The 24,358-nt window shown below is 43.0% G+C and overlaps 1 protein-coding gene across 2 annotated transcripts in view; it reads left to right on the top strand.

Annotated features, from left to right (window-relative positions):
* WDR17 (WD repeat domain 17) overlaps window positions 1-24,358 on the top strand; it is a 790,164-nt gene that overhangs the window by 227,785 nt on the left and 538,021 nt on the right. For both annotated transcript variants that reach the window (XM_086962451.1, XM_086962452.1), the window contains exon 7: window positions 11,239-11,426. In XM_086962451.1, coding sequence (XP_086818577.1) covers window positions 11,239-11,426 — 188 coding nt within the window. The remainder of the gene's footprint in view (window positions 1-11,238; window positions 11,427-24,358) is intronic.

Here is a 24,358-nt window from a genome sequence, read left to right on the forward strand (position 1 = left end):
AATAAGGTTCGAAGTTTCTGATTCCGTTATTAATTTGATCAGTGCTGACACCAGGGATTTGGCGCCATTTTTTAACCTTTTGGGTGCAGATAGGTATTGAACAGGATTAGTTCTTGTCTGTTGATTTCCGATATTGATATTTCCAACTGAACTACAATGATCCCGTTTTCCGTCCCCGGAGTGTTTTTATTTAGCAGTTCTTTTGTGTGATTTATTGTTTGTATCGAGGTGTATGTAGTTAGTCCACCTTTCTCGTGTCCAAATTTTGAAGTTCTCCTTGCTGGGAGGTGGAATGTTTTGAAGCCCTGCAGATGGAACGGTTCTGCTAACCAGGTTTCTTGTAGCAAAATTAAGTCATACTACTGAAAGTATAACAATAGATCTTTATTGGTGGTTTTTGCTCCTAGTCCGTTTATATTTCAGGAACACAGTTTTAGCGGCAGATTTGTGTTTGGGGAGCTACTAATTTGCTCTTCGGATTGTCATCGGCCAGACTGTCTGGTATTTATTGTTTTTGTGATCCAGTCCCATTCTTGATTTGGGATCAGGAGACCATTGTTTTTTTGCAGGTGGGATGCTCCGGCCTGTCGATCGGCTGAGCTTCCGCGTGCTCCTCTCAGTATAGATTTTTTTAGTATGTCAGGGCGGCGTTTGTTCAGGATCGAATTAGCGTTTTCTCAGAGATTGTGGCGTAATGGTACAGGATAGCCGGGGTTGAGGTACGGTTTGATTTGAATCCCCCAAGCTATTAGTTGATTTTCTTCTCTTAAGATTTTTTATCGCCAATTCTCCTGAGTTCCAGATTGTTTTTGTTACTTCCTGCTCCGATAGATGTTTATCGTGGTAAATTCGACAGCCTGCAAATCTTGGGAAGTTAGCGTACTTAGGGATGTAATTGAGTTCAAGACTCGTAGGATGTGTTTTCGGTTTAAAATGTCCTCGCGGCCTTTAGATCTATAGTCAGGTATGAAGAGTATTGTTTTGTGCTCATCATGGATGGCAGCCTCCTGCCGTTGTTCAGGGTTTGCTGCCCGTTCTATGCTTTGGCATATGCTGTAGGCTTGTAGACCTTGCTCTCTCTGTGTCGGTGGACCCGAGTTGGCAGTTGGGCCGCGGGGTTCGTACTTGTTGTTCTCCTGAGTTTGTCCATGTTTTGACTCGAGGACTGTACTTTGGGGTGATCCAGGGACTCTCTCTCTCTCTCCGGATCAATGATTCCTTATCAAACAATACGTTGGGTTCTTTTTTTCTAGCTGGTAAAGACATACAGATGACAGGATCCCAAGGGTTAGTGCCTACAGTTGGTTGAGCGACTAAGTTGTCCGCAGATAATGGCCCCACTGTCTGGGAACATAAGGGTTTTTGGAAACTTGTTTGTTGCCCCCAAATCATCTCGTTTTCGACATTCTTCAGATCCCTTTATGAATTGAGCTTTTGTATGTTTATTCTTAGAAGAAGTTGCCTCTAGACCCTTAGGAGCAGGTGCAGGTGAGGGGCTCTCCCTAGCCCTTGGGCTTGGTTCGTCCTTCGTGCTTCCTTGATCCTTCTCTGGTTCTGACACCGATTTATTTGCTTGTAGGAAGTAAGTTTTTATAGAGCCTATCTTATTTCCCCCTTTTCTCTTCATTTTCCTTCTTTGTTTTGCTATCTGTTGTCTGTTACACGATTGTTCTCCGTTTTTGACGATAACTGGCGGCTCTCTGGTCTTGCCCTACTGCTGTTCTGCTTGCCGGAGCGTGGGTGGGCATCCCGTTTGTTGTAATCTCTGTTCGTTCGATTCCTTGGGATGGTTATTTAAATTATTTAAATCCATGATAGCCTTGGAAGTAATCGCAACCTCGATTTTTCCCTTCGCTTCATAGTCTGGGTTTTTTCTCTCATCACTTACTGCTGCCCATGCTGCTCTTTGGGAGTTGTTTACAGACTTTATGTCTGTTAGGAGCTCGCTCATTACTTCTGGTAAGATGGTAATTTATGGATGATTGAATAACATGTGCAGCTTGGTGGATTGATTGTAGTTTTTGATTGAACTCTTTTGATCAGCTCACTCAAATCTAGTAACTTAGTGTCGATGTTAATGACATGAGTGGTTAAGCGGGTTAGCAGGTTTAGTTGGATATCCATCTTATCCGAATGGTATTCCATTGCTTTTGTCACGAGGTTCATGGTGTTTAGAGGTGACGCCCATAGACCACTCTCTTCTGTGCTTTGAGCCTTTGTGGGATCTTCAATTTTGCTTTCAATGTCTTGAAGCGACATAGCACCTTTTCCCTGGGAATATGTGTCCACCATTTTCTCCCATTCTTCAGTTGTCAGGGAAAATGAGTTGGTTTCAACTGCCCCCGGGGACCAAGCCTGCGGTTTGTTAATGAAATTATTATCTGGAGAAGTGATTTTGGTTTGTGCCCAGTTCACAAATGTGTTAGTTATTGAGGTTTGTTCTGTGGATGGGTGCTGGGTTGTTATGTTATGTTATGTTAAATCTGCTTGTATAGCGCATGGCTACCCCAGCAATGGGGCGTACCAGCGCTGCGGACAGACCTAGATACCAGACAACACAACAGGGAGATTAAATGGAGGAAAACAGCCAAGTTTTAATTTGTTTGCGAAACAGAAAGTGGTTAGAAGTGGCCCGAACCGTAAGTGGGATCGAGTTCCACAGTTTCGGCGCCAGATACCTAAAAGCGCGACCGCCTGCTCTGCATCTATGGATCTTGGTCATGCGTGCCAAAGATAGATCAGCTGATCTGAGGGCACGCGTAGGGACATAGAAGGAGCAGAGTCCCTGCAGGGTTTTTGGACCAGTGCCATACAGGATTTTATGGGTGAGACATAGGCTCTTAAACTGGATACGTTGTTTAATCGGCAACCAGTGTAGCCAGTGAAGAATAGGCGAAATATGGCATCTTTTTGGCAGCCCAAAGAGAATGCGAGCTGCAGCATTCTGAGCTCTCTGCAACCTATGTATCACTGCCTGATTAGAACCCAGCATCAAAACATTGCTGTAGTCTAGATGGGATAAGACTAAAGCCTGGATTATAATCTGACGGACACAAGGCTCAAAGAAGCCAAGAATAGGTCTCAGAGAGCGTAGGCGACCATAACAGTTGCCTGCCACTCTCTTAGCGTGGACTTCCATGGAGAGTGAATTATCTAACATCACGCCCAGATTTTTGACAACCTCTTTGGGAGCGGGAGGACGGCCCAGAGTTGGCGGCCACCAGTGTTCATCCCATTTCTGAATATCTTTCCCTACCAGAAGTATCTCCGTTTTAGCAGAGTTAAGCTGGAGATAGTTCTGTGCTAGCCAGTTTGATATGGCTAAGATATCTTCCTGGAACTTCGCTTGGTCAGCCCCTATGTCTTTGGAAAAGGTGAAAATGAGTTGTGTATCGTCCGCATAAGATTGTAATTTGATGTTCCGATCTCGAGCCAACATGGCCAAGGGGCGGACGTACACATTAAACAGTGTGGGGCTGAGTGCGGAGCCCTGCGGGACTCCACACTCCAGGGGATGTATGCTGGATGAGTACGGCGGGGCATGCACTTGGAAGGAGCGGTCAGATAGAAACGACGCAAACCATTCCAAGGCGCTCTCCCTAATTCCGATCTCCCACAGTCTTGCAAGCAAGATCTTGTGGGAGACCGTATCAAAGGCCGCACTCAAATCCAGTAGAACCAGGGCCGATGTCATGCCCTGGTCCTGCCCCTCCCTCAGATGTTCTGTGACGGCTAACAGAGCAGACTCTGTGCTATGTCTAGCACGAAATCCATTCTGAGATTCAGCCAGCCAACTCCTTTTTCTTGTTCGTTGATTGTGTTGCAACCGTCCTGTCTTCCTATAGGGGGGTGGGAGATAGAAGCTGTGCTGTTAGCGGTTGCTGGACCCAAGTACTGAATTGTGATTAAGTCAGAAGGTCTGGCTTGAGTTAAGATGTTTGACTCCAAAGCAGCGTTGTTTGCAGTTGTTAGTGAAGCGTGCTGGATCGTGCTTGTGCCAAGATGGCTGGTTTGAAGTAAAGCCGGATCCAGGGACACCAACACTGTTTTTTTGTTTGGAGTATAGTGAAGTGAGTGGTTTTGAGATGATAGATGTTCTAAGGGCTCGTTGAGGGATATCTCTTTGACTTGGTCGCCGTACTCGTCTGCCCCTGAACCTCTTTTTACACTCACATCCTTGTTGGCCTCTGACCTTTTGGTTTGCCGCCTGGGTTTGTTTCCATCTTTTTCAGTGCATTGGAGGCTGTTTACTGCTGTAGTTGAATTGGGCGTTGAGTCCCTGTAAGGTTTTGGTGGGCTTTCATTGTCCAGGTGATTCGCCATTGCCGATACCGGTGATGAGGCTCGTGCTGGCTCTGCACCATCGTGTTTTGTTAAGACAATTATTTCTGGGAGCAGAGGGGAGGGAAGACCCTTTTGAAAGGTGCTCATGTGATTTAGCACTGCCCCAGCGTGTTTTACAAAGGCAAATTTGGAGTAAATTTTCGGTTGGACAAGAGTTTTTTTTAGTTTTGTGGGTTGAGGGTTTGTGGGTCGGTTTGATCCAGCACTGAGTCCTCTGCTTCAGTATCCCTGGCCAGAGTAACTAGAATGTCATCCTCAGGAATTGTACCAGGTCTTGTTAATTTCTCCTGGTTGACAGAGGGCACCTTGAGTATCTTGTTTTTCTTCTTCCGGTTGCTCACTACTGTAGAAACGCTCCGGCTTTCTTTGCCCGATCTCATAGTAGCTAGTGGCTGATGTCGGCTGAGAGAGGGTTAATGGCCCAGTACACCGTGCACACAGTCCTTTCAGTAAACACCGCGGGCGCTGGGAGTAGTCGCGGCGATCGCGGGGGACACGTCAATCGGGCCAAACACAGTCACAGACTCTTGGTTGAATGACTGTGTGACTGTATCCTTTCCCAGCTAAAGTACTGCACGAGTGCCGTGGTCACCCCGCCGATGGGGGGGGGTACGTGATTGGATGACTGAGTCAGTTGCAGCAGGAGCTCCCCCTGGGCCAGGCGCTATGCTGCGCTGCGCGTGCTGAGTCGGCTCACCTTCTAGTCCGTTCACCGCCGCCACCGCCGTTCACCGATAAGTGCTGCCGCTGTGAGCCGCCGTGAGCACTCTCCCTCTCTGCAAGCTCCCACTTCTCACTTCTCTAGACACCTCCAGACGCTCTGGGTGCACCAGGAGTGATGGTGCGCAATGGGTCCAAGTGTCCCTGGAGCGCCGGGTTGTCAGCCGAGGTCGTGGGCTTGACCTCGGCGCAACCCTCAGCTTGGGCACAGAAATTCACCGCAGTCGCTGCCGTCTGGCATCAGGTGTAGCTCAGGCGTGGCTTCGCTGCCACCACTTCTCTCCTGCTCTGCCACTTCTCCACTCCGGGGCCGCCACAGCGTCCTCTCCTCTCCCGGAGACGGAGAGCAAGAGCAGGGGCCGCGGACCTAATTCACCGAGCGCCAATCACCGGGCGTGGGATCGCAGGCTCAAGAGCCGGGAGCCAAACGCAGGAATCTGTTCTGCCGCCTCTCCCCCGCCATACGCTCTCCCAGCTCAACAGCTCCCAGCTCGCCGAAGATCCTCTGTTGAAGGTTACCGTCAACGGTCACTGCAAGACAGCGGTCCGCGGTCCGCGGGTCCGGGTAAGCCCCGTAATGCAATACAGACTTGGCGGGCGCGGCGTCTCAGGCTCAAGCTCCGGTACAGTCAGTGGTGTCTGTCCTCGGCATATGCGCAAAACAACAGACAAGAGAACAGTAGGCCGAAACACCAGGCATAGTTAGATGCTCAAATGTTCCTGAATTTAGTTACTTATCCGGCAACTTCAGAAATGTCACAAAATGTGCGTTTAGCATTGGATGGTTGTCCATCAAAGGCTATCGTATGTCATGGATGGTTACATGGTCTTGTTTCTGTTCCCATTAGGTTTAGCTTAGGGGGGATTAAGCAGTCCTTATATGAAACTGCATATGTGACATAATTTGTATCAAGTAGGGAAAGCCAGTATGTTTTCCTTGATGTATTTGCTTTGCTGACGCATGATTTGAATTAGTGATGTACACCCTTGCATATTATTCATTTACCTTACTTTGCTTTCATGACTACAGGTTTTTTGTCCGCAAACATATACACACTCATAGGCTTTCTTAATGCTGCAACGAAAACACTGATCTTTTTTCAAAAGTATTAACTATGCAATATTTTACAGAGTATGACTTTTAAGTTCACCACTTACACTTCATCTTCTGAATGCTATTCAGGGCACTCTTCTTTGAATGGATAGCTTATCATTGCTAATGATTCTATTCAAGCATAGGAGTCTGTTTTAGGTAGAGCATCAGCGCGCATGCGCTGCCTGCAAGACATGTTGTAGTCAGTATACTGCGTGAAGTCTCACCTGCTGCTTACCATAGGCTAACTTCTGCTTCAGTCTTCTTTGCTGGCTTCTTATTGGTCGGTGCTCCCCATACACCACTTCCATTGTATGCAGGGAGCACCGACCAACTACAGTTTTGTTACACTGTAGGCTTTTATTTGTTCTGTTTAGGGACTACTTTTAGTTTACATTGAGGCACAAAGGCACCCAGTTTCACCATGGTGGTGAATCACCATGCACATACATTAAATATGGACAGACGCGCAGCGCCCACTTTTTAAATTTTTTATTGTTTTCTCCCTGGGTATACACAATGAGGCTCTAGAGAAAACCAGGGTTATCTCCAGTACCTGGAGGGTTGAGAGGATCCTAAATCGGAGTCAAACCTCCCATGTCAAAACCTTAAACCACAAAAATTACTTCGACAGACCAACCTGTGGTCAAAGATATAGACAAGAACGTCCTTGTATTTGAAAAGGGAAGTGTTAGGTGTGAGGATAGATGTCTAACTTTACCCAAAGGTGAGGAAAGGAGGCAATTCCTTTTTGTTTATTTACCCTCACACACCTTACTGGTGTCATGCTTCCCGATGCCTACAAGTCGGGGTGGGCTCAACCACAGTGTTGGGAGCTCTTTACGATAGGTGAAGACCAGGGGGATTTAAAGATAAAATACCTCTGACAGATCCCCGGTTTCCCTTTATTCTTGGGTCTGTCAGGGTCGTAAAGGTCCTGTACTTTCTTCAGGGCATAGGTGACCCACCCTGGGGGGACAGGAGGGGGAGTTCCCTAACCTATCAGTATTTGAAGGGCAGAGTAGCTGCTCCTTTTGTGTGTGACAGACAATTAATCTGTCATGCGTGGTTATCCATCTGTGGAAAGAAGAAAGACAGTTAACACACAACATTATACGAGCATGTAACGCAGTTTCCTTCATGTTACTTTCCAATTCAGTGCATAGGTTGAGACCAAAGCATGCCAAGCGGGAGTGCAATAACATGTCTAGGATCTCTTCCGTGTGCCACTCACATCCTTCTCTTGAACACACAAATTCTATGTGGCAGGTATATGTGTTGTGGAGATTTTGCTTGCAAACTGTCATTCAAACTTGCAAACTGTCTCTTCCCGTTGGTCTCCGCCACATCTCCAATTTGTTTGCCTTTAGAAAGGCCCTGAAAACGTGGCTTTTTAATCAATAATACTGTTATGTCTGTTATCCTTCTTCTTTTTCAGTAATGGGTCAGAAAGCGCCGGGACACTCCTTGGAGTAGCCGTGCGCTATATAAGTTCACCCATTAACATAACATTAACATAACTGCATGCCAGTGCATGTACATGTCAAAGTATAAAATACAGCGTGACAATCCCTTCAAACAGACATGTCATCTTTCAACATGAGGTTTGATTAAAAACATTTTATATCAATGCGCTCATGTTAGTGATAAACGTATTGCCATGCAATCATAAAAAAACCACTCTCTTAACCAAACTTTGGAGAAATATTGTATATCAGGGGATGCTCGAGGTTAAATGACCAAGAGAAGGTTTATTTACCTCCGTTCGACGGTAAAGTGCTCCGTCAAAAATTCTGTTATGCTATGCTCATATACTCAGTACTCACTCCGTCAAGGGTCCTGAATCGCCCGATCACCTATTTGGGTCCATTCCCCGGCTTTTGCAAAGTTGTGCCGGGTGCCGGTGTATAAGTACACCCGTACGGAGCGGGAACTGTTGTCAAGTGAGAGCCACGCCCCTCTTCTGACGTTAGAGCGTCGTCCTGACGTTGTGATACAGGCTATGATTTCTGGGAAATGTAGTTTGTCAAGTTAGGAATGGTGCTATGATAGAGACTGTTCCTATCTAGGTATGGACGTTATGTATCAATAACGTTTTTGGCGCGTATATGACATTTAAAAGTTCCTTTTCCTTTGGTGTGGTATTAAAGTGTCACCTTAGCATGCAGGGAGTTTGCAGTTAATCAAGGTAATGCTGGCAGTTCAAATGATGGATTATAGAAGGACTTGCCGTATTGGACCAGGGAAATGCCCTTTGATGTAGTGCTTAAAATAGCATATAGACGTGCAGGGAGTGTGCAGTAGATATAAAGTAGTGCTGGCCGTTCAAGTGGTGGAATATTGAGGGACGGGACCGACAATGGCCAGGCGAATGTCCGTGACCTGGCCCTTCCAATATACATCAATGTTGCATATCTACAGGCAAGATGCTATTTGTAATGCGAATCTCTCGCACATACTTACGTTTGTACATAGTGGTGTGTAAGTAAATATTTTTTTCAGTTGACTCCATGGTATGGAGTTGTTCAAGCTATTTTCATGTGTTTTCAAACGGTATACTCACCGTTGCTCCCGTTCTAGGAGACTTTTATTAAGATTACCGGTGCCATTCACTTTCTCAATGATTGGCCACCTAATCTCTGTGTCTTTATGTTGTTTCTCTTTGTAATCTGCTGTGAGTTTTGTTGCCGTTATCGCATGTCGTATTGTGCTTCTGTGTTCGCTGATGCGAACTTTCACTTTAAGCCTTGACATGCCTATATGGGATAGATTGCATGGACATTCAATTAAGTAAACTACTGATTCACAATTACAGTTAGTGTGTGTTCTTTGTTCTCAAGGCGAGTGTAGGCCCAGGCTAAGGCTTTTGGTATGTTCTGTGAAAGGGCACGCTACTCATGACCCACATGGATAATGCCCTATGACTGATGGAGTGTTCCATAGTGTCAGCTGACTGACGGTTTTTGTTTTGACTGTGTCAGTTTGAACCAGTGTATCTCGCAAGATTGTGTTTCTTTTGAAGGAAAACACTGTTTTTTCATAAAGCAGTTTGTTAAATGTCAGTATAGACCATTTCTTGTTGATTATTTTTTCACATCATTGGACGAGGAGTTATAGGTGGTAACACAGATGAGTTGATCTGGTTGGGTTTTCTTGTGGGTCTCTAGTAGAGCTTCCCTAGGAGTGTTAAATGCTCTTTCTTTGGCTCTTTCTATAATCTTCTCCGGGTATTTCTACAGTTTTGTTACACTGTAGGCTTTTATTTGTTCTGTTTAGGGACTACTTTTATTTTGCACTGTGGCACCACAGCACCCAGTTTCACCATGGTGGTGCATCACCATGCACATACATTAAATATGCACGGGTGCGCGGTGCCCGCTTATTTTATTTTAATTGTTTCCTCACTCTAGGTGACCCACGTCTGGGCATACCCTTCCCACATAGGGTGAATACCCTATGTGGGAAGGATATGCCAAGAAGTGGGTCCCTTGCTCACTAAGCCACTGGAGTCAAGCTATCCTGGGTGAAGACGGCTGATAGCCACAAACCGGTCCTAGGATGCTTGGTTGCGGTCTAAGGAAGACTTGGCTTGGCAGTTTGGGCTGGACTGTTCCCATGAGGCACAGGGTCAAGACTGGTTTGCATATGGCCATGTCTGAACTTGGGTGGCTTGGTGAGCAAAATATCAGTGGATTAAACCCAGATCTGTGACTGGGGGTGAATGTTTTGCCATTGTGCAACATTCTGTCCATCATCTTGTGTGGTTTGCACTAACAATCAGGGCACAAGTCCTAAAAAAAGAAGTGAGGGGACGCTCCAAGTTAGATGGTGTCACAGGAAGTGACGTCACAACAGGAAGTGACGTCACAAAAGATAGTCCCCTCTTATTACAGGGAGACCCACTTCACTTGGGGGGCCACTGCAATACAGGCAACACATTCACAAGAGCAGCATGCATCATTCTATCAGGATTTTGCAATTTACAGAGGAGTTGAACTATGTCCTGATAGGCGTTCCTTGTCGAGTCTTCAAGCTGTTAAAACATTAAAAGATACGAGAATTGAGTCCATATGTTCCTTCCCATATTGTATTTTTGTCCTCCACGCTCTTTATGCAGCATTGTTACCGTCTGTACGGCTCCGAAAGTAAGGGCTTTCACTGCGGGGCACTTTGGGATCCATTACAGGATTTGAATACAGTCACGCGACCTTTAACAATAGCATATGCCTTAAAGCAAAATGGGTATTTTTCAAATAGGTAAAAAAGATGCAGTATGTTTACTCTGGCTTTTTCTGTTTCTGATTTGATATCTCATTTCACTACAAGCAAGGTATGGTTGTGAAAAGTCTGCATACAAGTCGAAAGGAGTTTTTGAAGATTTGTATAAGCCCTCTGCTCTGATGAATACGTTTAGACTGGCTCACCAAGGCCTGCTTGAAAAAGTTGAAAATAATCTCCATTTGGTTTATAGTTGATTTTTGGGACTTCGCAGAATTTGCTGGGATTATTCCTGGAAGTCTGTATCAGTCATAGATTTCCGGGAGTACGTTTTCTTCTAATGTGTAGAATGGCTACCAAAATAACATATCATAACCTAATTTAACAAATAAAATACGCTGACCATCAATAGCTATCACCTGTCACATTTTGTCTCTTTGGCAGAAGCCTATTATTTAAAGCAAAACAGTGCCAGTTTTCATAAAAAGAAGCTTATTTTCTGTATGGAATTGATAATAATGCTGCTCACGTGTTGAGATTTCATTTTCAAAACATAGTTTCTAAAATTAGTAACATGGTTTGTCTTGTATTATAGGTAACAAACAATATTTGCATTCATATCGTCCTCAAAAGTATGCACCACAGCAAACAAAATCATGCAAAATGCTTTTTTAGTATGTTCTGTAAAGTTATAATTGTACTGTGTTGTGTTTTTCTTTTTCTTTATATACATTTTTCATTTCAATATTTGTAGTGGTTTTTGCTTTTTAAAACTGTAAGATGGTCGAAGACCTTTGAAAATTAGTTTATGCTATAATGTATTACACATTTACCAATAATATGTTTTATATCTTTATATAAAGCTTTTTCAGCACACTCTCCAACCAAAAATCATCACACATCTTCTACTAGTGAGGCTGTTCCACCTCCAACGCTAACTCAGAACCAGGCCTTCTCACTTCCCCCTGGCCACGCTGTCTGCTGTTTCATGGATGGGGGCGTGGGGCTTTATGATATGGGAGCCAAAAAGTGGGATTTTTTGAGGGATCTGGTAAGTTTGTATCTTGTTTATATTGAGCTCACCACAAATATGGACTCATAAAAAAAATAACCCAGCACCACCTTTCCCATATTCCTCACCTCATTCAAACTTTACTGTAAAATATTAGTCTTAGCATCATTAACCTGGCAGTTTAATTACATATGTAATCTGGTGTGCATGAATATATTTTTATAACTTGTTTTGGGCATTTAGCATTCAATGCTGAGTAGATGGACTTATACATGCTAAACTTTTGCCTAGTCCATTGCATTTGTCTGTGATTTTCTTTGAGTATCATTTTGAATCTTTTTTTAATGTTTGTCCAGAAATGTCCTAATCTTCAGTTACAGATAAAATACAGCACATTACCTTATATGCCACCTTTGGACATTGAGTTTTATTTGACCATATTTCGTTCATGAAAATGTGCCAGAACTTTTCAACGTGAATGTTTTTCAGCACATAGCCTCATATGCCTATTAATGCCCCAAACCTATATACAAATATGCTTGCTGATGCAAGAACATTCTATACTTATGCACTTAAAAAGTTTCAGCTCATTTCTGCTCATATGTGTGATCACTTTTCTTAAATGTGTGCATATAAATTATTTAGAACACAAAATTCTATATGTTGTGCTAGGCTTTGAATTTCTTATTTTGTTCCTCATTTATACTGTTTGACTACTATGCCTTGCACTGCCTTGCAGTGCCTTGCAATGTTTTCAGACATTTCCTGTCTATTGTTGGGTGGGGGGGGGGGGTGCTGTAAAAATGTTTTGTACTGAGGTCCCATCAACCCTTTCGTCAGACTTGTAGAGTGTCTCATGTTGCAGGATGAGGCACTGGAATGCCACATTACTTGCACAGCAAGAGTTATACATTTAGACCTTGAAACATATCTTCCACAGGCTTTGTTGCCTCATTTGTCTCTTACCTCCTACACCCTTCATTTTCTCCTGCTTGATATCTGATGTGGCTTCACAGCTCTGTGTTACTTCACTTTAACTTGTTCACTGTCCTTTGGGTGCGCTCTCCAGTTTCCACCCTCTCCTGCCTCCATCTGCAACACTGAAGATAGTGATGAACAATTTCAATTGGTTCAAGTTGTGTGATGCCCCTTCTTTACTTCTGAGACAAACGTTTTGTTCCATACAGTACCTCGAATTGAGCATACCTGACCTGACTGAAAAGTACATGACTCTCTCCAAAACGACATGTTTATATCTGCTTCATCACTGGCCTTCTACTTTTGGAGTTCATTCCCTCTGAACGTTCTTGAATTTCTAAATTGGATTTAGAAGCGAAACCAGCAGTACCAGGTGAGTGGTTGTTTATTTTCATAGTACCCCTCACCAGGAAACTTGATCTTTCTGCACATTGCCTCATGAACATCATGGATGAGTCTTTTGGACCGCAAGTAGCCAAAGATTACTCGTTCCAGTGACAAGCAGGCTAAGAAACCGTCCTAGTCCAAAGGCACTCTTGCGGCCTATGACTAGCAGTCCTGGTATTGACTTACCTTCTTCAGAAAACTCAGAGGGACAGTCCATGATTCCCAAATGAGGTGCATCCAGATGTATATTTATTTGATATATTTGTAAAGCACTGTAACACAAACCCAAGTTCATAGCACAAGATCTGTCAGAAGTAAAGGATTTAATTTCCAAGAAATAGTCCTGTTAAGAGTCAATCAACAGCACTTTCAGGGGTTTGCCAAGCTGCAGAAGCAAAGTCTTGTCCTTCAAAGGGCTCTATCTCCTATTAGGAATCCATGGTGCTCCCGGAGACATCTGGGAAGGCATAGAGTGCCTCTCTGAAAAGCTTCTTTAAAGGTTACTTTTTAATCAAATCAAATTTTCTTTCCTCAGCGAGATCCAAAGTTTTGTGCCTAGGGTGTGAGCTTGATTAATCAGTATGATTTACTTTGCTAGATATGAGGTCGGGGCTGAGACTAGGTGGTGGTGTTAACTTTTGTAGTTACTTTGGGCTCGGCATCCGATTCCTTAACCCGATAATTTGAAAATTATACAAAGAAGTTTGAACGTAATTTTGGGACCATTGGGAGATAGTTAAGTTCCTTGGAAGCTGGACTGATATGATCAGAACTCTTCAGACTTAGACAAAGTCGCTGCGCTTCATCTTATATGTACTTTATTTAGAGGTTGTCCTTGTGCACTCTGTGACATAGTCTTTCTTCACGCGCTATGTTCCAGTGTGGAACTATGGCATCGCATGATTCTATGCATGCCAGTTTGCCCAGCCTGACGATGGATAGGGTTGTTCAATAAAGTCTCTCTTAGACTTATCATTTATGTCTCCTTGGTACATTCTTACACTGGCGACGATCGCGTACTGAGAGACAAGGAGAACAACTGATCAACCCCAACATCATTATTATGTTTGAGGAAGAAGAAGTAAGGATTTCTAAAGCAGCAGGAGAAGACGAGGCATCATCTTACCTTGGCCAGTGTTTGGTGTCAAGAGGTCATGGAAGGCGGCGCGGAGCGGCACAGACACGTTTAGGAGCAGGCAAGCTTTGCAGGTTCATTTCACGCGTAGCGCTGTTTGGTGAAACGCTGGGGCCCGCCTGCGGTTCACAAGTGTGACATAACCGCAAGATGTCCTCTATTTCCTGAAGAAACAAGCCTGAAGACTGTTTCTGTGTACTTCGATGAAACAAGTTCCACCAACTTTTGAAAAAGGCCCTAACGTTTACGTTCACATGTCGACGGCCATTTTGAACATAAAAAATCGGAAAAGTTATCATTTTGCAATTATCCAATGCAATTCAACTTTTGAAAGGAATTTAAAGACTGGAGATTTGAGCCTGTCGTCACGGTGACAGGCACACCATTTTTTTTTTCTTTTAGAATAGGTGTATTAAGAGAAAGACTGTGAAAAGTGGTATAAAAAAGAGTAAGTCTTGAAAAATCAATAAGCATAGTTGTATCATTACTTCTGCAGTAATTTGTGAAAAGAAAGTATAGAGCAATTATGTGTGTTGGTGAATATTTGTTGTATTTTTAAAAAAAAATATTGTAAAAAAAAAAGGGGGAATTTAGTCTTGGTGAGTTGAAAAACAGTTAATTTACAAGTATAAAATGCAGAATGTTACTGCACCTCAGTTTTTTTCTGTCAAATCCTGGGGAACCCCCAGTAAAATGGAAAAAATAAAGGAAAACATTTGTAAACTATGGAAGAGTTTGTGGGTTTAATCTAAACGCAGAGAGGAAACAAGCATTATTACTGCACTGTCTAGGAGGAGAAGGGCAAGAGGATCTTGAGAATCTACCACAGTTGAGCCCAGAAGTACAAAGGGGGTTGAACAAATATGAGATTTGCATCAAACAATTATATTTGCATTACTTGCCCAAGGTAAGCACCATCATGGAGTGGTATTACTTTGGGTTGAGAGAACAAGGAAAAGAACAAACTGTGGAGGAATTTGTGACAGCTCTACGGAAGTTAGCTTCCAGCAACAAATTTGGGGAACTGGTGGAAGAGAGAATACGTGACCAATTTGTTTTAAGGTGTAGTAGTGATAAGATAAAAGAAGAGCTTTGGTTAAAGGATGAACCACCTTTAGATGAGGTGATGTTAACTTGGAAAAGTGTGGAACATATGCTCAAATGTGTAAGTGAATTGAGTAAGGTGGGAAAAACACCTAGTCCACCAGAGAAAGTGGAAGAGGTGATATGTCAGGCCATACAAAAATCAAAAATCAACAAAAGTAGAGAGGTAGAAAACAAAATTGTGAGTTCTCATTATGAAAAAAAGCTATGATGATATTTCAAGGAACATGTTATCACTGTGGTAAGGTTGGACACAAAGCGAATGCAAGAGAGTGTCCAGCACTTAAAGTAGTTTGTAGTTAATGTGGGAGAAGAGGTAATTTCACAAAGAATTGTCGTTTTCATAACAAGACTGATAGTAGAACTGAGGTGAGAGAAGTTTCTTTACAAGTAAATGAGTGTGAAGTGGAACATCCTTCGGAGTGGGTGAAGGTGGGAGATGTAAAAGTTAAAATGAAATTTGACTTGTGCTCCCATCTCATGTTCATATCCAAGGAGGAGTTTAAAATAAATTTCATGAGTAAGATTAAATTGTTAAAATCTGATGTAAGGCCTACTGGTATGGTGGAACTCCCATTAAAATGTTAGGTTATTTTATGAGTTGTGTAGAATGCAATGGAAGATTTACTGATGTGAAAATGTATGTGGTGGAGAAAGGAGGCAATTTACTGAGTTGGACTCACTAAGCACGTTTGGGTGTTTTTCTCAATCCTAATGGAAAACCTCCTGTGTAAGTGCAGTCTATTGAAAATGTAGACAACAGGTTTGTAGAAAAATTTGAGGGCTTGTTCAAAGACTCTTTAGGTTGCCTAAAAGGTTATAACCATTGGATTAAATTAAAACATGGTGCAGAACCTGTTGCTGCAAAAGTGTGGAGAATTCCCATCAATGTGCAGGAAGCAGTTCAAAACGAGATTGATAAATTACTGGTTAGTGGTGTGATAGAGCCTGTGGAGGCTACAGAATGGGTGGCTCCAATAGTTGTAGCACGGAAGGCCAATAATGAGATTCGTCTGTGTGTAGATCTTCGTGCACTTAATAAAGAGGTTGTTGTGGACAAGTTTCCTCTTCCAAATATTGAGGAAAGGGTTTCGACCTTAGAGGGCGCTTGTTACTTTAGTACTTTAGACTTGGCATCAGCATACCACCAGGTGCCGCTCTGTAAGAGTTCACAAGAATTGACTGCATTTATAACTCCCATGGGGGCATTTAAGTTCTTAAGAATGCCTTTTGGCTTAGTTTCAGACGCCTCCGTTTTTTAGAGAATTATGAATGATGTTATTAAAGGGATTCCAGGTGTCAGATGTTACCAAGATGATGTGTTAATATATGGGAGAAACATTGAAGAACATGATTGTAGAGTAGATAAAGTACTTGAAAGATTACTTGAGGCTGGTCTGACTTTACATCGCAATTAGTGTACGTTTGGTGTGACTGAGGTTGACTATCTAGGGCACCATATTTCTGAAAGTGGTGTGTCACCCAAGAAGGAGTTGGTAGACACCATGGAGAATTTGAAGGAACCTTGTTCTAAGGAAGAGCTATTCTCTTTCTTGGGGATGGCTGAGTTTTATAGTAAAGTTATAAGAAATGTTGCTGATAAAACGGTACATCTCAGGAGTTTACTGCACAAGAATGTTGAGTTTGTGTGGGATGAGGTGTGTAAAAAAAGGTTTTTAGGTGTAAAAATGTATTTAAGGTATGCTCCAAACTTACAAGCTTTCAAACCAGGTGATGTGACATGTATCATAACTGATGCAAGTAAAAAAGGAGTGGGTGCTCTTTTGTTAGAAGTGAGAGATGGGCGTGACCAATTGGTTTCCTGTGCTTCCAGATGTCTGAAGGGGGCTGAGCTGAGTTGCTCAGTAATATAAACAGAGGCTCTTTGTTTGGGGTACTTCCTTTATAGTCAGGTCAGATCATAAGCCACTCAAGGAAATTTTTGAGAAAAAAGGTCGACTCAATTTCCTCTAGAATTAGGAGGTGGGTTATATCGTTGCAGGAGTATAATTTTGTATTTGAATATATTCCTGGGAGTTCAAATGTGTCTGCTGACTGTCTTTCACATTTAGTGGACACCATGGAGTCTAAGGATCTCTCCTGTGAGTAGGGAATAGAGGATGAGTTTGATGTACATGTGTGTGATGTCACTTTAGGAGTGATAAAAGAAAAGGAATGTAAGGAGGAATTAAAGAATGATGCTGAAATACTAGGAGTAATTGAGTTGTTGTCTCAAGACAAGGAATAAAAACTTGTGAAACCATGGTCATTGGTGTCTAATGAACCAGCTGTTGTTGATGGCATGTTGACCAGAGGTACTATGCTTGTTCCACCATAGAGTTTGGGAAACAACATTGTCCAGATGGCACATGAAGGACACATGGGTGTTTCTAAAACTAAAGGACTTATTAGACAAGATTTCTGTTGGCCTGGTTTAGATCTCATGGTTGAACGAGCGGTGCATGATTGTGTTCCCTGCCATGTGAGTGACAAAATTCTTAAACCAAGTCATCTTCCCATGATTTGCAGGACACTACCTATGTGTCCTTGGGATGAAGTAGCAATAGACATCGTATGTCCTCTCCATGGCACGTACCAAACACCTTACTTGATTGTGTTAGATCTGTATTCTCGCTGGGTTGAGGTGAGTTCAGTGAGAGACCTCACAACACAATGTATAATCAAGTTTTTTGATTCCTTCTTCAAGCCTGAAAGCTTTCCTACTTCACTGCTGTCGGAAAATGGACCACAATTTTGTTCTCATGAGATGGAGGATTATTTGGTGAGATGTGGCATAGAACACAAGAAAATGTAATTATATCATCCAGAATCTACTGGACCTATTGAAAGGTTGAACAAAACCTTAAAGGAAAACATTCAACTGGCGAGAGTCAACAGCTTGAACTGGAGAGATGAATTACAAAATCATATATCTGCATACAGATTCACGCCTCACTCTTCAACTGGGAAGACACCTTTTGAATTATTCAAAGGAAGATCTCCAAATACTATTTTGTGTCCAGGGTGAATGGCTCTGGATAAAGGTCTAAAGGACAATAGTGTTGGTGAATAGAGGGACAAAGAACTAACGCTACAAAGGAAAAGGAAAATGTATTTTGATGCTCGTAAATCTTGTAAGGTTGTTAAGTTTAATGTTGTAGATAAAGTTAAAGTCAAACCTCCTGTTGTCAGAATTGGTCAAAGTTCACTCCTGTAAAGAGGGTGGTTAAACTTTTTGAAGAATGCAGTAAAAACCAATGATGGTCGCATCTGGAACCACAGTTGTGTTGTTCATTTTAGGCCTAATTGCAACACTAATGAATCAGAGTCTGGTGATAGAGTCTCTCTTTCTTTAGAATGTGAGTCTACTCGCAAGAGTGCCAGAATCAGTAAAATCCCAAGTTATTTAGATGATGTTGTGAGAAACTGATGTACACTCTGGGTTTTGTAAGATTTTACACAGTTTCTTTTCTTTATTTGTTTATTTTGTTGGGAGAAAGGTGTATGGGTTGTTTTTTTGAACTTATGTCTTTGTTAAATGTATTTCAAATATAAGAAGGAAGAAGTGTGACATAGTCTCTCTTCACGCACTATGTTCCAGTGTGGAATTATGGCATCGCATGATTCTATGTTTGCCAGTTTGCCCAGCCTGATGGTGGACGGGGTTGTTCAATAAAGTCTCTCTTAGACTTTTCATTTATGTCTCCTTGGTACATTTTTACACACTCCTGTGTAAATTGTGTTTCAGTAATCAAGCTCTGCCTTAGTACCAGAGTTCTAATGAGTTTAATCTGCTGTTTTACCTGGAGGAGGGGTGATATCCTTTTAGGCATCATAGTTGATCAATGCTTTAAACAATTTCTGGGAATCTGAGGTGCAAATGAGACATCTTCCTCAAACCATACCATAAGAATATTTTACTTATTGGACTGAGGATGGGGCAGCTTCTAGTTACCTTGGTCACACAACCAAGATATTATTGGAGAGATTGCTACCAAAACATGATTTCAGTTTTGTTCTGCTCAGGTGAAACAAGCTTTTCTTCGTCCATTCGTGGATGTGTTTTAGGCAGGTTGTTATGTGAATTTTTGGCCTTAGGGTTTGTTTAGTTACTGGTGAATTTCCATGTCATCTGCATTCATTTGGAAGCACAAACTACATGGTTAAATACATGAGCGAAGAGTTTCATCTAATGTTTATAAAAAGCAGAGATTGTCCTGTAAAATGCCCAGCCTTCGAGATCTCTTCACTGCTCCTGATTCTGAGGGCTACCTGGGTGATGTGTAGAGAGGCACATCGACTATCCGGAATTCATCATGCAGTCCACAAGGGGGCATCGATGTGGTTCAAAGAAGGCATGGCTGTTGCTCAGTGCCCATTTACCTGGGCCCTCTGAGAGGAACAAGGGATTTGGACGGTTGGAGACCTCTTGAAGGACTACTCCTTTTGTTCGTTTGAGACCTCAACTCTAAGTTGGTACTACCCCAATAGCAGCTCTGGTGTTACTGCCCACTAAGACACTGCCTTTGGGGACTTTTGGCGCAGTACCCTACCCATCTCCCTGATATTGGACTACCTCAGGCTGTGGAAACTAACAAGGAGGGTGTTAGAAGTTGGGTCTCTAATTGGCAGAGGTATGCACCCTGTCCAAGTAGGGACCACATTCCTAGTCAGTGTATGCTAGGTACACACTAAAAGATAACCTGTGCACACCCTCTGGTAGCTTGGCACAGAGCAGTCAGGCTTATCTAACGAGGCAATGTGTAAAGTATTTATGCAACACACACACAGTAACACAATGAAAACAACGCAAAGAGACTCCACACAGGTTTAGAAAACTAGACACTAAATGTATGAGTAAAGCAAGGCTAAACAACAAAAATCCCAAAAGTAGAACCAGAGTTTAAAGAATAAAGACGAATAAATCAAAAAGTAGTACTTAGAGTCATATAGTGCTTAGGGATTACTAGAGGTCACGCTGGACCAAGCTAAATCAAAAGTTCAGGCCAACCGTAATGGAGGGCAGGCTGGCTACAGGACCCACGCAGGGCCCGCATTCTCGGATGAAGCAAGCATCGGCATTGAATACTTGATGCATTGGTTCCGATTCACGCAGTCTGGTAGAACCGTCGTCATCAAACCTTGCAGTTGGGTCTCATGTCTGCTTTGTACCCCTTACGATGAAGGCGCTGCATCATTGTTGAACTTTGCAGTCTGGTACTGCGTCGTTGTCGAGCCGCGCAGAGATGACTTCTTATCAAAACTGCATCAGCGTCGAAGGGGACTGCATCAGTTCCGATCAGCACAAAGCCATTGTTTCGTCTATTTTGAAGCAAAACAGCTACAGAACCCACTTTTAAGGCCCAGGACCAGTTGGCACCTCAGGCAGGGTAGGACTCACAGTTGGACAGAGTTTTGCAGGGTTGTAGGAAGTCTTCAATGGCCCTGAGACTTCAGAAACAGGAGGCAAACCAGCAAGTCCTTGGAGTCACTCCGGGTTCAAGTGAGATGGGTCCAGTCCTTGTCCTCAGTAAGGCAAAGATCAAAAGGCAGAAAGGCAGCTCAGCAAAGCAGAAAGCAGTTCCTTCATAGCATCAGTCAGGCAAAGTGGTAATCCTTGTGGCCTATTCAGGTGTAAGTGTCAGATCCCTCTTCCTGCCCAAGAAGAGCTTTCAGAATGTAGATGAATGCAGATGAATTCTATGTCACACCCACCCTTTTTGTGTTTGTGTCTGCCTAGCGGGAATGCACAAGGTGTAGCTTTCTTCCACTTCAGACTCATCTCGGAGACAGGCTGCAAGAGCTGAGAAATATCCACTTTCTGAAAGTGGCATTTCCAAAATAGTAATGTTAAATCCAGCTTTACCAGTAAAGAGGATTTATCATTACCATTCCAAGGATACGAAAAATTCTGTAGCTACTCCTTTCTAATCCGGAATTAGACCTTAACAGTGTTTAAGGAATTCCCAATGCTAGTCTGTGAGAGGAGTAGGCCTTACTTACACAGCACGGTGTCCTTAGTGCTACCTAGGGCATACCATGTTGGTGACTTATGTGTAATAAAAAGGCTTGCCAAGTACTTTTAAATGCCATGTGAAGTGGCAATAACTGCACACACAGCCCTGGCATGCCTGAGACAGGTTTGAAAGGCTACCTGTGTGGGTGGCACTGCTAGTGCTGTAGGCCCACTATTGTTGTTTAGATTACAGGCCCTATGTATATGGTATACAACTTTACAAGAGACTTATAAGTAAACTAAATATGCCAATCAGTTATACACCAATGTCACCATGTTTAGGGGAGAAGTACATGCACTTCAGCACTGGTTAGCAGTGGTAAAGTGCTCAGAGTCTGAAGGCCAACAAAAAGATACAGCAAAAAGTGGAGGTAAGCAGGCAAAATGTTTGGGGAAGACAATACTAATGATTGCAGGTCTAACAGAGGACCCTCTCTAATCTGTATGAAAATCCTCAGTGACAGTGTCTACTCCCAGGACACTCACACCACATCTCGGGGTCACTGGCAGGAACGACTGGGCACCGAATATACAGACAAGGACAGGAGGGAGGCCTTAGACCACCATGACCATTCCCTCAGGGAAGTGCACTTGAAATTCTCCTATTTCAAGGTTCTCCATAACTGTACTGGACACAATTCAAACTGTGCAGGGCCCGACTACTGCCGACGGATGCCTGTTAGCATTTCTTCTCTGTAGCGTGTGGCTTGTTTCATGTATTATAGTCGGGGTGAGGATGTAGCCTTACGGCTAGAGTGGTCGACCTCAAAGATGGGGAATCGGGTCGAGTCTCGGCAACGACGCTCAACATCCTGTGATTCTGGGCAAATCACTTAATCTCCCTGTGCCTAACAAAAAAATGAATGTGCCCCTGTGTAACAAAACTGGTGCTCATGTAAAGTGCTCTGATACCCAATATCTTCCGGTCTAGTTTGCGCTATATAAAACTCTAGGAAAAAATAAATGTCCTGCTCTGATCCCTTACTGGTGCTCTGTGTGGCAGTCCTTTCACTCCACCAGCTACACCCCCTTTCGGAACTCTGCCAAGGTTGCTCTAATACATGATTTTAAAGACGTAGATGATGCGTCCTTCCAGTGTCCACAGGTGGCTCTCGACAGCCCTCATGGTGGCCATAATACGTATCCTCCGCCATTGGCATTCTCCATAGTTACCCACTCCACAGGAATGGTTCATAGAGCTGTATCAGTTGACAACCTATGAGCTGAGGTTCTATAAACTTCAGGACCACTTACATATATTTTAGGAGGTGTGGGTCACTTCTTTCATCTGGATGGACTCCAATTGCTGTACTCCTGGGGGTACTCATCCCATTGATTTGCCCTGACTACTGAGCCTCGTGATCTTCACTCACGGGGTGCCAGTGTAGGGTATAGGCCGCCTGACATGGTTCACTGGATTGATTCTGTTAGGGGGCCTTATGTGGCTGGCCCTGCTGAATGATGTGGTGGGGTGGGTCCGTTGTGGGTGGGAGGGATCAATAGTGGTGTCAGGATCTATGGGGGCATAGTTGACGCCAGACTCGGTGTGGCTGTGACGACAGCAGGGTAGGACGGCACTGGTTGGTTGGCAGTCCTCCTTAGCTCGACTGTGCTGGGCATGCTGCTTAGTGAGGCACCCAATTTGTTTATTGTTGATGCTGTATATGCTCCTGAAATCATATATTTGGTTGTTATCTCTTCCTTGTGTGTACTGCTGCTTTTCCCAACGACTTCTGTCATGCTCTCTTTAATATATGTACAAGTTATGGGATACTGGCAGGTGCTGCCTGTGTACATTTTTGATTATTTGAATAAAGAAATGTTTTTTAAAAAAGCAGAGATGAACGAAGCTTCAAGGAACCCTTAATACACTGGAATTCTAAAATTGTGATGATGTTCTCATGTTCATTTGTTGACTAAAGCTAGAAAGTAACGAATACCACAATTCTCATACTAGCCTATTTACGGTGATTTGATATTCAAGGAAGATGTTGTGGTCTCCTGTGTAAAATGTCACAGAACGTTCAAGAACAATTCCCATTGTGTCATCTTTTAAAAAGATGAGCGACTATTCTTTGATGTTAGCATTTTTGGTTTCCTTGGCCCTGTCAAGTAGGAAACATGTTTATTATCCTGTAATAAATTCATTCAATTCATTAGATTCAGTGTATTATTGTAGTAAGCGGATAACCTTGCTCTCTAATATACCCCGCAAGCATGTTGAGATTTCTCTGCTGGTCTAAATAGGATGATAGCCTGATGCAAGCTAATGCTACTGAGGCACTTTTGAGGCACCCCCTGAGGCATTCATGTGGGTGTCATGTATGGAAGTAGTGGGACTTCCCCCATTGAGCAAACTTGAGCTCAATGGCTGCTCATTCTCATGCAAATCATGTCTGTTTATCAACTCATTGTTTTCTTTAAAATGCTAAAATGCCTAGCTGATCTTTTACCTTTACTCCTTAAATCCATTGAACATTCTATAATCTGGAATCTGTCAACTCCACTTCACTGCAACCTCTCTCACCCATATCAAAAGTATAACCACCATATCTACTCATGCCTTCATTGGTAATTGATACCTCATCAATTTCTACTTTCCTGCCTCCTGGTGCTCCTTCCAAGTCTTTGATGTGGTCACTCTACTTTTACTTAAAAGCCTCCTCCTTTAATTTCTCTGATGGTCATTCTTCTGATGGCACGCTAAATTTCTTTTCTTTCTCGTCCCACTTGACTGTCTCATTACTATTAGACATTGTTGACCCTTATTTGCTCAAGATGTACTCTTCCAAGACAGAAAAAAACTACTTAACATTATCCTTCACCTCGGCCTTCCTGCCACCACTATAATTTTGCCTCTTAACCCACTAACACAATCTCACCCAACCACAAGTCTGAGCATGTAGTTGTACTCAGCATGAGACTTATTTCCTTCTTCACTTCTACTACTACTGTTTTCATTTTCCATGTATTGCTCCTCAGAAAGATTCATACCAATAAGCATCTTGTTTATGAGGAAGTTCGGCAACTGCAAGTCTCGTAGGTGGCCTCTCGCAGTGCTGATTTGGAGGCTAAATGATGGATTGCCTTTTGGCACTTTTGATGCTAACTCAAAATCTGTTCTGCAAAATATCTACAATGCCCACTGTAAGTGGTTAATGTTTTGTCACTTGGCCTTTGTGATGGATATTGTTTTGGTTTCCTTTGTGTTGGGCCATATACTTTTGTGTGTTTTCCACCTAATTAGGTCAAAGCTACAAGTGGAGTCCTGGAGGTCCCACCTGATAGCCAGTTCTAGGGCCAACACCAACTTTGATTTGCAGTGTGGTTTTCACTGCAAAACTTTGGGCC

The sequence above is a fragment of the Lissotriton vulgaris genome, chromosome 3_1, assembly GCF_964263255.1.
Source record: "Lissotriton vulgaris chromosome 3_1, aLisVul1.2, whole genome shotgun sequence".
Taxonomy (NCBI): Eukaryota; Metazoa; Chordata; class Amphibia; order Caudata; family Salamandridae; genus Lissotriton; species Lissotriton vulgaris.